The sequence below is a fragment of the Cajanus cajan genome, chromosome 6 (genome assembly GCF_000230855.2).
Source record: "Cajanus cajan strain Asha chromosome 6, NIPB_CcT2T_4, whole genome shotgun sequence".
Classification (NCBI taxonomy): Eukaryota; Viridiplantae; Streptophyta; class Magnoliopsida; order Fabales; family Fabaceae; genus Cajanus; species Cajanus cajan.
In genome coordinates this window covers 43770243-43786285 of record NC_138522.1, presented here as the reverse complement: position 1 = coordinate 43786285, position 16043 = coordinate 43770243, and the positions used below count along the sequence as shown (strand labels likewise).

The following is a 16043-nucleotide window of genomic DNA, read 5'->3' as shown; positions in this document are numbered from 1 at the left end:
TTAATTTTTCTCTTTCCTTTTTGTATCTTGTAGGACAGGTAAGATATATTGGCATAGGAATACCACATGTTCATTAGTACTATACACTAAACTTGCTTTTTTTATATATATATTTTTTTTATAAAAAGAATTGGAGGTAGAACTGCTTAGAAGGATAGAAGGAAAACGAGTTGTCTACCTGAAAATAACAAAGTGCGTTTGTTGTAAATGCATGTTGTCATCTACATTCCAAACACTCCTTTTTCTGTTGTTTGTTATATTGCTAGTATATTTTCACATGAAAGTTAAAAGCAGGGCAAAACATTAAAGTGCTGAATTGTGAGGTTGGAGATACTTTCAGTGCATTGTGGAAATGTCAAAATCATAGCATGAATCCAACTAAGGTTTTGAACATGTGAGGGAAGAAAAGGAAAGCAAAAGAGAAAATAAATTAGGTGAATTATATCGTATGCACTAATCTAGTGTCACACAACACTGAACCTGGATGTTAATCTTCCCCTCTTGTGCTTCGGGTGGGCAAATATGACATTCACATCACATTATACTTGAAAGGTTTGATTGAAGGGTAAAAGTCAAATACCCCTCAAATCATATTAAGAACTAAATGAGTCTATGAACAATTCAAAAATTTTGTCAAAAGTAATTAAGTAGATAATAAGTCTGTCATTAAGATTTGGACTCAATAAAATTAGTATAAATAATAATATATTAAAGGAAAAAAAATACTTTTATATTTATTACAACATTAATTGTATTGACCTGTTTGAAATAGAAAATTGACTTAAATTTTAAAGTATCTTTTGTTGGTATCCTCTTTTTATCCTATCAAATAGGTGTATCTAAGAACTATTCATTTCAATATTAAAGATAAAAATAGCACATATTAGACTTTTCATATAAGTAAAATTGAAGATCACAAAAATATTAAGAAGAAAGACTATAAAGATGAAGTATTATCGTACAAAGATAGGGAGTGATGGAATTATGTACCCTTATGTAAGTACACATATATACTTTCTATAAATAAAAAATTAGGCTAAAAACCTAATTTGGTCCCTTATTTAATTGTTTGTTTCAATTTAGTCCCACTTTAATTTTTAGTCTCAATTTAGCCCCTAATAAATTAAATTGTTGCAATGTCGGACTTCCGTCCAAATTATTTAAATAGAGTTAACTGTTGACCACGTGGATGCCACGTAGATGCATAGGTGGATGTCAAATTTCATTAATGCATCTGGAACCAGAATGGGCCGTTCTGGTTCCAAATGTATTAATGTCAGACTTCCATCCGAATTATTTAAACGGAGTTAATTGTTGGCCACGTGGATGCCACGTAGATGCATAGGTGGATGCCAAATTTCATTAATTCATCTGGAACCAGAACGGCTTGTTCTAGTTCCAGAATGCCAAATACAAATGATCGATGATTATAGTTCACGGTTGTGAATCGTGCAAGAAAAAAGACCCAAGGTACAAAGCATTTCAAACACTTGATTTAGTAATATTGTCAATGGGGATTGATAACTTCAATTGCTAAACATTTAGGCTATACAGTGTATCATTAAGGACAATGCAGTGTATCACTAAGGACAATGGTAGCAAGTTTTATTTCATTGTTGGTCAAACTAGAGTGAACTACTTACTACCAAATTGATACTATACAGTCAAGGATGAAACGACATGGTATTTCCCCTTGAAGTCATTGACCGATGTACCCTAACAACAACAACCTGTTATTGAGGAGGTACAACCTGAAGTAAAGGAAGAGGATACACAGGACCAACATTTCACCACATAACCACATGTACAGGTAGATAATGTTGATATCCTATCAGCCATTCAGTGTTATATGGTAGATAAGATGTATTATTGACACCTTCAGCGTTATCCAGATGATTTCCCTTCTCAATAATTTCTTTGAACTTTTTTAGTATATGTTATGTTATGTTATGAATTTTTGTTTTCAGTCTTTGAACCATATTTCTGTCTTTGAATTTATGATATGTTATGAATTTTTATTTTCAATTTTTGAATCACATTGCGGTATTTTGTTGAACTGATTGGCATTTTGGAATGGCGCGTTCTGAATTCAGAACGGTTCGTTCTACTGCACTCGTGGTGTGTTAATTTTGCATCTGGAACGGCCCATTCCAAATTCAAAATTAACACACAACATGTGCAACCAGAACGGGCCGTTCTGGTTCTAGATGCATTAATGAAATTTGGCATCTACCTATACATCTACGTGGCACCCATGTGACATTCACGTGACCAACAGTTAACTTCGTTTAAATAATTTGGACAGAAGTCTGACATTACAACAATTTAATTTATTAGAGATCAAATTAAGACCAAAAATTAAAGTAGAACTAAATTAAAAAAAAACAATTATAATAAGGGACTAAATTAGGTTTTTAGCCAAAAAAAAATTATTATTAGAGATATACATGAAAAGGAGATAATAAATAATACATTAAAAAGTTAAAATGAAATTTATATTGAGACTTTCTTTTTTTGTACATTACACTTATTATCAAACTAAAGGAGTTGTTACGAGAAAGAGTAGATTAAATAAACTTTTCATCTTTATAATATAGAGGTATTTTTGTTTGATCTTTTATTTTTCCTGTTCGGCTTTTAAAATATAAAGGGAGACCAATATTTTGACATTATTTCTCCTTATTTTTAAGGCAATTGACAAACATGTTGTTTTGGACTTTTGGTCATGTTGCAATTCTCAAACCAACTTTTCAAGCATGGAAATGTTTGCTTCTCTAGCTTTCAATAAGCCCAACCCACCTTGATCTATCTATGGGTCTCGAAACCTTATCCCAACCTATTAAAGGTGTGTTTGTGTTTTATTATTCACATGCATTTCAATGCTTCCAAACAGAGAAGCATATGTATGCGGGTGCATTCAAATTAACAGACGTTGTAGAAGGAAAATGTAAAAACAAACATGCACTAAATGATGCCTCATCCACTATTTCATTTTCCACACAAAATTCCAATATTTCAGTCAATTATTTCACAACTTCTACATGGGAACCAAATTTTTTTTGCATGTAATAGGTGAGTGTGGGTATAACCGATAGAACATAAGAGTCTAAACTAAAGCAACCCTATCAACTTTATTGAGAAATCTATGCTTCCAGGACAAGTTTAGAATGCATCTTAAAATGTTTTAAAAATAAAAAGTGTAATATAAAAATAATGAAAAATGTGATAAAAAATTTGTTATATAATTATGTAGCTTTGAAAAATAATGTGTTATATGATTGCATAATTTTTTAAAATAGTAAAATGTAAGCAATTAGAAAGAGTTGAAAGCAAAGAAAACATGAAATAAAAAGTATATTATTAAAAATTAATTTATAATAGAAATATCAAATACATTGAAAACATAATATTAAAACATATCAAAATTTTAAAAATAAAGACAAATAAAAAAGAATACAGTATAATATTCAAAATTTATTGTTGAAATATTAAAACATGTAATACTGAAAATTTCAGAAATATTGAAAATATATAATTGATAATTAAAAATAACGTTTTATCATTTAAAAAAAAAAGTAAGCATAATTTAAAAAAAAATATTTTTTTAAATAGTTAAATAAAAATTGGAAATAGAAAATAATAAAAAAAACATTTTCAAAATAAAAATACAATTAAAATTGTTTTAATTCACTAAAAACATAGTCCCCCGCTACCTCATATCTGAAAATGTGTCACGTAATTAAAAGGAGACAATTATTTTGTGAAGGACATCAAATATGATATGATACATTTACATTTTCATAAGTGTGGGAATAAAAGTAAATATTATTCTAGTTGTAAGGACTAAAATCATATTTAATCTTTAATTAATATTAAAATTTTAAAAACAAAAATATATCTATTAATGTTAAAGTTAAAAATATAAAAAAAAATTAAAAAAATCCAAAATCATTGAAAAAAATTTAACGGGCATAAATTAAAATTTTTAACAAAGCAAAAGCATTGTAAAGTAATGTGTTTATTTAGTGTGTTGCTTTAAAAACGAAATGAATTATCGTATTTATTTTTGTCTTTCCCCGAAAGATTGCATGTGTTGAAGTACCTTTTATTTTATGGCCCCTTCAACAAAAAGTGCAGAGCTTACAGACGTGTTATTGTACTTCGATACCTTTTTTTCTCCATGCTATCTTCCTCCATGTGCTTATTCCTATTGTTTCTTATGTTTAAAGCATGTTGTATGTATCAACTTTTGTGCTTTAAGGTGATGAATCGGTTAAAGCTTAACCAAGGATATTTCTACCTCATATTTTGCATGATTTTGAAGATATACCGGCACTCACCTTTTTTTCTCATGAATATGTTTCGCAAATTTAAAGTTGACAACAAATACTTAACTTGTGTTCCCAGAACTAAACATTATTTTAACACCGAAAAAAAATTAATCTTACAAGTATTAGATCAATTTTTTTAATCTTAGGTTAGATCCTATTGGGTTAAGAAGTTTGTATACTCACTCTTTTATTGAGTCATTAATTTACTACACTTCATGATAAAAATTTGATTGTAACACTGAATTTTTGTAGTATTTGTTAATTTTATTAAATTACACGTTGTTGAGAAACTTTAAAAATTTAGGATCTTATGAATTTTAGTCATTTAAAAGTTGCTCTAAGTAAAGATTAAGTTTGACTTGTTAAGGGAAAGGTATATAAGATTTTTTATAGAAGTAAGCTTCGTAAGTTCATTTCTTAAGTTTAGAGAGAAGTTAAAGAAAAGAACTATGAATCCTAAATTTTTTCTTTCCTAGCCTAGCTGAGATTGTAAAGGATCATGATTGAGTAGTGATTCGAAACCCTTGGATCTGAGAACTAGAGTCTTTAGAGTGTCATGTAGAGTTTCCTAGAAGACCTCGCTTTCTTTCTTCTTCTACCCTTGATTATAGCTAATTCGAAGGTAAAGGAAGCTCTTGATTGTTTATGTTGAGTTATTGGTTGAATTGTTGCTTGAAATTCTCTTCATTGTAGTTGTGTTGCTGATGAATTGAGAAGAGTGTTTCTTGTTCTTGGTATTTTGGTTGTTTTTGAAGAAGAATTGGTAGATTTTATTTATGTAGTGGTTGCATGTTTCTTATCTTGATGAATATGAGATTAGTAGGCATATTTGAGTAGTATTACTTGTTGCATGTTGTTGTGGTTTTTTGAATTTTAGGTTTAGAGCCAAATCGCAATTCTGCCAAGTGCAAAAATTGTCGTAAGGCTGAGCATAGCTTCAAGATGTTGGGAGTGATGCAAGATAGAGACTTTTTGCCTCATTGATGTTAGGCACGAGATTGGTTAGATGAGAGATCTTTGATTTTTTCATGCCGGATGTGGGTGCCTTTAGAGCTTTCTAGCTTGGTGACACCAGACGTTAGTCAAATGGCGCAAGGTGTGATCAACATAGAAGTTCTCTACATATACGACATTAGATGCCCGTGTGGTGACGTCGGACATGGGTCAAACAGAGGCTCTCTACCTAAAATGGGTTCGATGTAGGCTTTTGCTATCCTAGACGTAAATGTTATAGGGAATCTTTACCTCATTCACACCAGGTACAGGTAGTTTGGTGTCGAGTGTGGGTGAGCCAGAGGCTCTCTACCTTAATGATGTCGAACGTAAGTTACCAATTGAAAATGTTTTGTTTAACTGACTAATTGTTGAGTATGTATGTGATAGTTGAATCCATCACATGTTGTATGTTGTTATATGATTCTAATGCATTTTATATGGAGTTATAATGATATATGTGGATATTTACGTTGTTTAAAGTTATAAGTTGAATGAAAGTTGAAATGTAGTAAATTTGTATGTTGGTAGGTGTTGAGTAGCTATATTGAAAATGTTTAAGACATGGTGTTGAGTTATGTTGATTGATTTAGGACCAGAGAATTTTTTTTTTTAAGTTGCATATCCCATTATGAGGATATGGTGTTGTGGTGCTCTACGAGTCTAGTTGTTGAGAAATTGACTCTTAAAGTAGAGTGTTAAGTCTCCCCTAGGACTCTAGTTGATGCAATATGAGGTCAAGTTGAGTCATACGCGTATATAGTGACTAGTATAAATCTATATGGGGGCAAGGTTGAGTTATACATCTATAAAGCAACCAAAATTGAGCAAGGTATAATGTCGGAGGCAAAAATCCCTAACTAAATATTGGAAAATGTGTAGTATTTGGAGGTTAGTCAATAGACTAATCTCATAGGAAGTTTAGTTATATATGTTAAAGTCATGGTAAGCTCACACCCAAGTTGTTCTATCCTAATAAGAACATTAGACTTTCCTAGTTTAAGTGACAAAATCTGAGAAACCACGTTGTTCTGTAAATTTTTATCCAAATTAATTATTGATCTAGCTAGCCTAAAAATATTGTGTTGTTAGTTGGTTTGATAGGATTAAATCACTTAAACTGGTTACTTGTGTTGTAAAAGATCTTTTAGTTAAATGCATGAAGACACATATAGTTGTTGTATTATGCGTATGATGTGTTGATCGTGTTGTGTTGTTCATGTGTTATCTTGTTATGTTGTCGAGTTACAAGAGTTGATTTGTGTTGTTAAGTTGTTGCCTTCAAAAAGGTTGATGAATGTTAAGTTGAGATGTTGTTGTGTTCAATAATTGAGTACCTTGCAGAATTGTACTATGTGTTGTTAAAGTTGATAACCATGATAAGTGTGTTATGTTGGTTATATTGGTAGTATAGTTGCATTTTACTTTTATACTTGTTATGTTGTTTATGGTAAGCTTACTTTACATGTTTCTTTGTGGTTAGACTACAATAATTATATCTAGCATGAGAGTAGAGCAAGAATAGGCCAAATGAGGAGTTATTGTGAAAGCCATGTTGGTGGATGATAGTACTATTCTAGGATACCCTTGGCGTAGCATTCCTTTTGTAGTATTACTTGATCGACACTCTAGGTTTATACTTTTAGTATTGAATAATTATATATACGTGTGTGTAGATAGCTAGATAGATAGAGAGAGATAAGAAATCCATTTACTCTAAGAATAACTCTACCTATACTTACTTCATTCAATAACTCATATTTTACATCAAATTTTAACGATCTAATATTGAATTAAATGTTCTTAATGCATAAATCAAGTTTACAAATTTTTAAAAAAAAATTGAAAATTATTTAATACATCATTATATAAATTCAAATCAATTATAAAATATTTTTATGATTATCTGTTAATTTGAATTAATAAAATGAAATATTAAATAATTTTTAAATTTTTAAAAAATTTACGTACTTGATATATGTAAAGTTATAGTTGTAATCCCACAAGGGAATTTATTTCATTATTTTAGTTGTCGATAAATTTTTAGCATGTATATATTGTTACATATATCCAAATATTATTTATATATTAATTTTAAATAATTATATTTATATTTTTTTATTGTTAATAATTAGTTATAAAATGTAAGAACCTAAGTAATGGATTTCGGCCGCATTGTCCGCATGTATGCATAGTAATTCCTATATTGGAGTTTCCCCTTATAAAACATGTGCTCCGTGAATATGCATAAACTCTTCCTTCATGATCATGAAATTACTCATATGCCGAATAATAATTGAAAATTGTTACAATTAGAGATTCCATTAAAGTTTCAAATAGGGCAACACACTAGAGTATTATCATGGGACCAAGACTATTACCATGAATCAACTCCTTATTGAGACGTAATAAGTTATGGAGAGTGATACATAAAATCAATTTGGACACAAATTAAAAATGTTTTTTATTTTTTTTATTAAAATTAAAAAAGTAATTTTTAGTAAATAAATTTAAAAATATACTTGTAACTTGTATACAAACAAATTATTCTTAATCTGAATAACATATCATATTTAATTTAATAAAATAATGTAAAAAATGTTTATGTAAATATATAGGATCTAGTTCATATGGACGAATAAAAGTGTATAATTTTATGAAACATTTACATTTTCGGAACATATACAACCACTTTATGTTAACATTTTAGCATTTTACGAAGCATATATTTTTAAAAATATATACGTTTTAATTGTAATGTCATACACGTCTTGAACTTAATTAATTCTGCTAGCCAAAGATTGTAAATATATGAAGCATTTTTCATGGTATTACCACTCATGAATAAATTAATAATTATGTTATTTCGGAAAAATTCTAATTACTTTACATTAACGTTCCTTCCACCCCCCAATTTATTCAATTATATTTAGTATATCATATTGAGAGAGAAAAAAATAAATTATCTTGTTGAATGATCCAAGAAAAATAGTAATGTTTTTTTATCATGAAAAAACATTTTATATACATTTATAAGATTTGATTAAAAACAAATTTAATTAAGTTACCAAATTACAATTAAAGCTATTTTATATACAAACCGTTTTGATACACGTGTAAATTTGAATATGACCCGTATAAACAGTTAAATTCGGAAAAAGAAAAAAAAAACATGGTGTTTGGCAAGATTAGAAGTCAAAGTAACTAGAAGGTAAAAGCAAAGACAGCAACGCATCACCAATTGCGATTTGAAAGGCTTGACAAGTTCATAGGTTGGGTTACAAGTCGACACTTGCATATATTCGTAGCCTGTATTGTGTAACACAATTCAAAAGAAGAAAAAAAATAAAACACGGTAATAGAATGTAGATTATTCATGAAACTTCTTTAAAACGACGAGCTATAGTTTAAACAAGAAAAAATGTAAGTATAGTAATTAAATTATTAAATTTGCAATAGAATATATACACAAATATAATCAACCTTACAATAATTAAATTTAAATTCTAATTTAGTTAATATAACATGGAGGCAGAATATCAAAATAACATGATTTGAGATGGTCAGATGAAAAAAAATATATTATATATTCTATGTATTAAGTATTTTTTTTATTACAAAATATGTATCAAATATATAAGTTAAGAAGTTGAAAAATTAATAGAATATAATTTTTTTACAATAATTATATAATTTCTTTTACAAAAACTTATTATCTTTTTTTTATTTGTCAAAATTGTGTATAAGTTGTAGAAGTGTTATAATTATTCATAATCATTTTATGTTATTAAGTTAAACTATTGTTTAGTGTTGAGAGACTCTAGGGTCTATGGATCCCTTGGGAGTTTCAATAGCGTTGATGGTTTCTCTAGGTAAAGGGTCAATTTGACCCGAGAGGACAAATATATAAGATTTTTGTTTTGAATAGAATTTCATAAACTTTTTTTTCTCTAAGTCTAGTGAGGGGATTCTAGAGAGGATGAATTTGTCCATGAGTTTTCACTTTCTCTCAATCTTCTCCTTTTCCTTCTCTTCTTTGATTCTCGTTGTGTTGTCTTGTTGGTGAGTTCAAGTGCTTAGGAGCCTTGAATTGAGTTGTTGATCCATTCAGAGTCATGTTGTAGAGTTTTGAGTTACTCGAGGTAAGAGAAGCTAGATTCTTGCTTTAATGGAGTTGTTGAGTTGTTGAATGAAGTGTTGGTCGTATGTTGTATGAATTCTTTGTAATTTCTGGTTGTGTAGGAAACAAATCAGAGTGGGTTGTAGTGAAAGTTGGGATTTTGGGTTCTTGATGAAGAAGATGAGGACTTGCGATGATTTGTGGTTGCATGTTGAATCTAAGTGCATATATGGGTTGATTGTGATGTGTATGAATGTTGTTTGATGTTGCATGTGTTGGAATTTTTTTTTCTGGGTTACAGGTTTTGAGACAAAATCAAGTTCTACAATTATAGGATTTTGATATCGTGTCAAACATGCCTTCGAGACGTCGAGCATCATTTTCACTTGAGACTCTCTATCTTAATTACGTTGGGCACAAGATCCACAACCCTAGGCATGAGGAGAGAGACTAGTCTTAGGTTAGTAGAGTGTCAGGTGTGGTTCGAACGGTGTCAAACGTGAGATTGTTGGGAGGTCTCTAACTTGGTGATGTCGGGCCTAGAGTTGAGTGGCGCCCAGCATGGCCAAGTCAAAACTCTTTATCTGGATGACATTAGGTGCCAATATGATGACATCAGACATGACTCAAGCAAAGACTCTCTACTTGAAATGAGACCAGGCATCGCATTTTTTCATGCCAAGCATGAGGTCTTAGAAACCTTTATCTTATCCACACCGCGTTTGAGTTGTGTAACATCGGGCATGGGTGAGGCAAAGAGTTCCCTGCCTCGATGGCGTCGAGCGCAGAATGTGTTGCATTGAATGTTATTAGCTAAATGAGAGCATGTTGATGAATTTGATGATTGTTGAATATGAGATGAATAAATGTATATGTTGTATATTTTAAAGTTGTTAAGTGTTGTTATTCTACATATGATGATGTTCTGAGATGAATGATGATTGAAAAGTTGAATGAGTTGAGATATGTGTTGGTTGTGTAGTGGTGTTAAATATATGTGAAGTTGTTGTGTTGTTGAGCTGTGATGATCAGCTTAGGACTAGAGGAAAGATTTTTGAAAGTTGTATATCCTATTGTACGGATATTGTGATGTGGTACTCCAATAAGAGCTTAAATATGTTGAAAACCCTTCTTGGAAAGTTGACCCTTCAAGTGAATAACTATATTGAGTCTCCTTTAGGACTTTGTTGGTATTGTATGTAAGCAAGGTCGAGACACATGTGTATAAAGTGAGCATAGTATATAAGGGACAGGTTGAGCTATACTTATTGCAAGTGAAAAACCAGGTAAAATATAAAATCGAAAACTTAGTTTCCAACCTAGTATCAGAAAGGCATAGTATTTGGAGGGTAGTCAGTGGGCTAATCTCATAAAAGACTTAGTTAAACTAGCTAATGTCATTGTAGACTCATACCCATTTAGTATATCCTAATAGTGGTACTATACTTCATTGTTTAAGTGACGACATTTGAGACATTGAGTTGTTGTATTGTGGATTTATATCCAATTTTTTATTGATCTAACAAGTCCAAAAAGATCACCTTATATTGTCGGTTCGATACAGTCAAGCCACTTAAACTGCCTATCTTGTTTTGAATGAGATCTCTACGAGATCTTCTAATTGAAATACGTGACGGATGCATATAGTTGTTGTGTTGTAAATTACTAGACATGTTTATATCTACGAATGATTTTACCCGATTTTAATAACTGAATTAGTTTTATAGCACCATTTTTTTTTATGAAGATTGGTTATCTACTAAGTAAGCTTTGATAGGGTATAATTAGTGAAGTTTAAAGATCATTCTTGTATTGATCATAGTTTCTACTATGAATTTAATGAGGAGATGAACAGGTGTCATGAAAATGAGAGGATAGAGCCTTATCGGGACAAACGAAGCATGGTTGGTAAGATTTAGATTATAACTAACCTAACTAGGAATTAGGTAGCATAATTCATGATTTAGTGGGAAAGAATAGATGACGTTTAGAAATAAAAAAAAAAAAAAAAAAAAAAAAAAAAAAAAAAAGAGGCGATAAGCACCGTTAGATGAAATGACAGAAGCTGAGAGAATTTGACCTAAAGGAAATGATAGCGGTTTGAATTTGCAAAGTAACGTAAAGATAGTGATCAGCAGGAAGCAATGAGGAAGATGGGGATGTAAAAAAAAAAAGGACCCCAAATATTTGAATTATGATAAAGGCATGGCATCCATCCCCCATAACCCAAAACCAAACCCATCAAAAGGGGTCCTTATCAGAGAAAGGATCTACCTCTCAAGAGGGTTGAAGGAAGAAAAGGAAAGGCGGTGCTAGATTGAGGCACCCAATAATGCTATATTTCTCTATCTGTCTCATGTGTAAAGTGGGCCCACCCTTGTTCCAACCAGCGGCGCCACTAGTCTTTACTTTCTTTCCAAGCTCACCCACCTCTCTCACCTCTCACACCCTTACCCTTTTTCTCAATATATATAAATCTCCATTCCCTTCCCCACCCCCACTTTCCCTCTCTCTTCTCTTCTCTTCTTATTTTATTCCAATAACCCAATCACTCTCTCGCTCTCCATTGGTTAATCCTTACAAAAACAAAAACAAAAAAACACAATGAAGGGTGAATACGTAGTAGAACAACATACTAAGAATGAAACACCACCTAGTATGTTCTCAAAGCTTCAGCCTCACCCCTTCCAACACCACCCTTTCCAACTCCCCACCGAGGAACCCACCGCTACACCCACAACCGCTCAGAAGGCCAACTCCTCCGGCGGGGGCGACGGCGCCACCATTGAGGTCGTGAGGCGTCCCAGAGGTCGTCCTCCCGGCTCCAAAAACAAGCCCAAGCCACCCGTTATCATAACCCGGGACCCCGAACCCGCTATGAGCCCCTACATTCTCGAAGTTTCCGGAGGAAACGACGTCGTCGATGCCATCGCGCAGTTCAGCCGCCGCAAGAACATGGGCATCTGCGTCCTCACCGGCTCCGGAGCCGTCGCCAACGTCACGCTTCGTCAACCCTCCACCACCCCCGGCGCCACCGTTACTTTCCACGGCCGCTTCGACATACTCTCCGTCTCCGCCACCTTCCTCCCGCAGCAGTCGCCGCCGGTTCCCAACGGCTTCGCCATCTCGCTCGCCGGGCCGCAGGGGCAGATCGTCGGAGGACTCGTCGCCGGCGCGTTGATCGCCGCGGGGACGGTGTTCGTGATAGCCGCGTCGTTCAACAACCCCGCGTACCACAGGCTTCCGCCGGAGGAGGAAGGCACCTCCGTCGGGGATGGACATTCGCCGGCGGTGTCCGGCGGAGGAGACAGCGGCGGGCATGGGCAGGCGGAGTCGTGCGGAATGTCCATGTACAGCTGTCACTTGCCCTCTGATGTTATTTGGGCTCCGACGGCGAGACCACCTCCTCCGCCACCACCTTACTGATCGATCAATCACGATGCTTCCGTTTCTCTCTTTTTCGAGGTTAATTAACTTTGAACTATTGTAATCATTTTTATGTGTTGGTCTGTTTAATTTGATTTAGATGGTGTAGTTGGAATTAATCCTTGGTATTAGTTTAATTAAGTTTATAAATGGAAAGACTAGCTAGTGGTTAGTTACTATTTGAAGTTATGTAGCTAGGGTGGTTTCTTTGCGGCGCTAACCAGTAACTAAATGGATTGATCTCCAGCTTCTTCAATATCAACTATTAAGAGTTATTAATTGTTTATTGAGTTTGTTTAATTAATGTTAGTGATGCTCATATATATATTTATATATATGTGAGAAAGTGAAAAGGTGGTACGTTATTTATGCTTGTAAGAAAAGGAAAGTCAGAAATGGGTTATGCCGGTTACCCTTTCTCTATCAGCCTTGGGAATAGGCCATGATCTTGTGCATATTTTGGGTGATGGGGTTACCCTGTTCACATTTGGTCACAATGTGGTTGGTTGGTTGGTTTTGGTTAGAGTAGATTTTCGAAAGTGGTTTGGTTGGGGTGTTGCTTTGAAGTTTGGGAGTCTGAGAATATCTGAGGACTGACTCTGATGCTGTGCACATCTGCACTCACTGCTGTGAATGGTTATTGGAAGACGATAACGCTGTAGCCTCTGAATGATGGAGATGACAAATTTGCTTTCTTGGTTTATGGCAGTGGAGAACGTGGCTAGGGTTGTGCCTGCCAGTTTCTTTTCAGCAGTTTTGCTTTGCTTTATGGAATAAGTTCTTTCTTCATATCACTTCAGAACAACCTCTCACCCTCTCTTCTCATCTTTATCTCTCCATCTCATTACTTTATATCTGATCTATCTGTACTTTCTTTTGTCTCTTTCTCATCGGCCCCTCTGATATGCAATTAAAGAGAAAGAGAAAACTTGATAAAATTAAAGACCTCAATTGCTACAATTCTACTGTGCCCTCAACTTTATTGCATCACCCTGGGATCTATCACGCGGCTTATTGCCATCAAAATTTCCTATTCCTATTACTATCACTAGTGAAAACAAGTTTCCCATAGGATCATATTCACTTTTGCTTCCCAATTTTTTTGGTGTTGTGTATCATATCAGTAGAAATTTCCGTTCTATTGCATCTTACAATATTACTTGGTGGAAGAGGCCAAATCCTCATCAATTACAAACTTTAATCATTGTATTGTTGTTACTTCTGATACTCTAAACTTGGGATTTTCATTTACCAAGTTTATGTCTCATCAAATATGGTTAGTTGTGTTTGGATATGATTTTAGTTTTAAAATACAATTAAAATAATGAAAAAAAGTTTTTATTTTATTTTATTGCTTTCTTATGGATTAAACCATTCATCAACCTTACCACAATCCTTTAGGAGTAGGGTTTTAAATTTAAATAAAAATGTCGAAGAAAATGCATTGACTGAAACTTGTAATAAACTACCAAGAAGAATCCCTCAAACTTGACCCTAATGATGAGTGATGTAAATGTTTGATATGTTATTCAGTCCTTGCATGGTGAGAGTCGGGAAAGCTTTTATATATAGTTTATCCCTTTCGTGTACTTTTTTTACAATGTTTTTTTTATTATATCTATTAAATTAATCCTCTCAGCTTCATTTTTTCTTATCTTTGTTGCATAAAAGATTATACTATTATATTTTCTCTATAAGTACGATAGTTACTAATAGGGCCTGTAAGGATATTAGGCTATTTTTTAGTTTAATGATTATATTTTTTAGTAAACTGTATAATTAATACTCCCACTAGTAGTTATAATTATTCTATAAATTATTAAATTAATAACTATTTCAATATGAGAATAGGGTTGAGTTTAGCTTATTATAGTTCGAATCCCTTATTTTTGAAAGTTACGACTAATTTAGGGTTTGAACTTATAATGTTTTTCAGAAAAGAATAATTTACTGAATATGGAATACAAAGCAAAGAGTACTTCAACCTATTTTACGAAAGCAAACAGAATAATATAATCTCTGCATATAAATTTAATAAATTGCAAGGGTTTTGTGCGCCATATTGAGGAAAAGGAATCACCTACCCTGTCATAGAAATAAACCATGACCCTGATCTAGATTTGACGAGATTCATCACAAACATTGTATCCAGTATTTTAGAGTTCAAAATTATTCCACTTATGAATCCAAATTATACCAGACATACAATCAATACTTCACGAGATTTTACATTTTAACCACACTCGTGATTTCATGTTTGTCATATTTTAGGATTGAGCTTATTGAGACTCTCTAGAAGAACAAAACTGTTGTGTATGCCTTTTTATTCACAAAATTTAAATAAAGACTTTGCTTTTAAAAAAATGATTTTGTTAATTGTCGGTGATACTTGTTAATGTCGTAATCCATCGATTTTTTTAATAAAAATAATTTACTTCTTTACTAATATTTATTTATTTATCTTTATTAAAATATTACTATGAATTAATTAAATATAATATTTTACATTGTTATTTTTGAAAAATGTTAATAAAATAACATTTTTATTTTAATATTATTATTTTTAGTTATTTTTAATTATTTTTAAAATTAAAATTTCACATAAAATAATCAAATGTCACAAAGAATAATTATTTAAAAAAGTGTTATTTTCTTACGAATTTTTTTGAAAAAAAATATTCGTAGAATTTTTTTGCGAATTTCCTGAAAAAAAATATTTGTAGAAATTTTTTGCGAATTTTCTTGCAAGAAATTTTTTGTGAATTTATTTGAGAAAAATAATTTACAGATATTTTTTACAAATTTTGCTACAATTTTAATGATCATAAAAAAATTTCATGATAAAAATTTGCAGAAAATATTATAGAAAATTTATTTTATTTCTTGCAGATTTTCTTATAAAATTAAATTCGCAAGTAATGTTTATTAAATGGTAGAAAAATTTTGTAGGTAACTTTTCTTGCAAATTTTAATTCGTAGAAAAAAATATATTTAAATATATAAGTTTAATATTTTAAAAAACTTCAAATTTCATATCGATTGAAAATAAAATAATTAAAGAGTATATAAGTTGAGGGCAACACTTACCTTATAAGTTGATTTGTATGGTTAAGTGTTAGGCTTATAATCTACAATCATAGAATTTAAAAGATTATGTATCACATGTTGGAGGC

The 16043-nt window shown here is 31.9% G+C and overlaps 1 protein-coding gene across 1 annotated transcript; it reads left to right on the top strand.

Moving 5' to 3' along the window:
• The first annotated feature begins 11834 nt into the window (after positions 1-11834).
• Positions 11835-13156, top strand: LOC109796710 (Putative AT-hook DNA-binding family protein). Its single transcript, XM_020356470.3, has one exon. The coding sequence runs from the start codon at positions 12049-12051 to the stop codon at positions 12868-12870; it is 822 nt and encodes a 273-aa protein (XP_020212059.2). The 5' UTR covers positions 11835-12048; the 3' UTR covers positions 12871-13156.
• The last annotated feature ends 2887 nt before the right edge of the window (positions 13157-16043 follow it).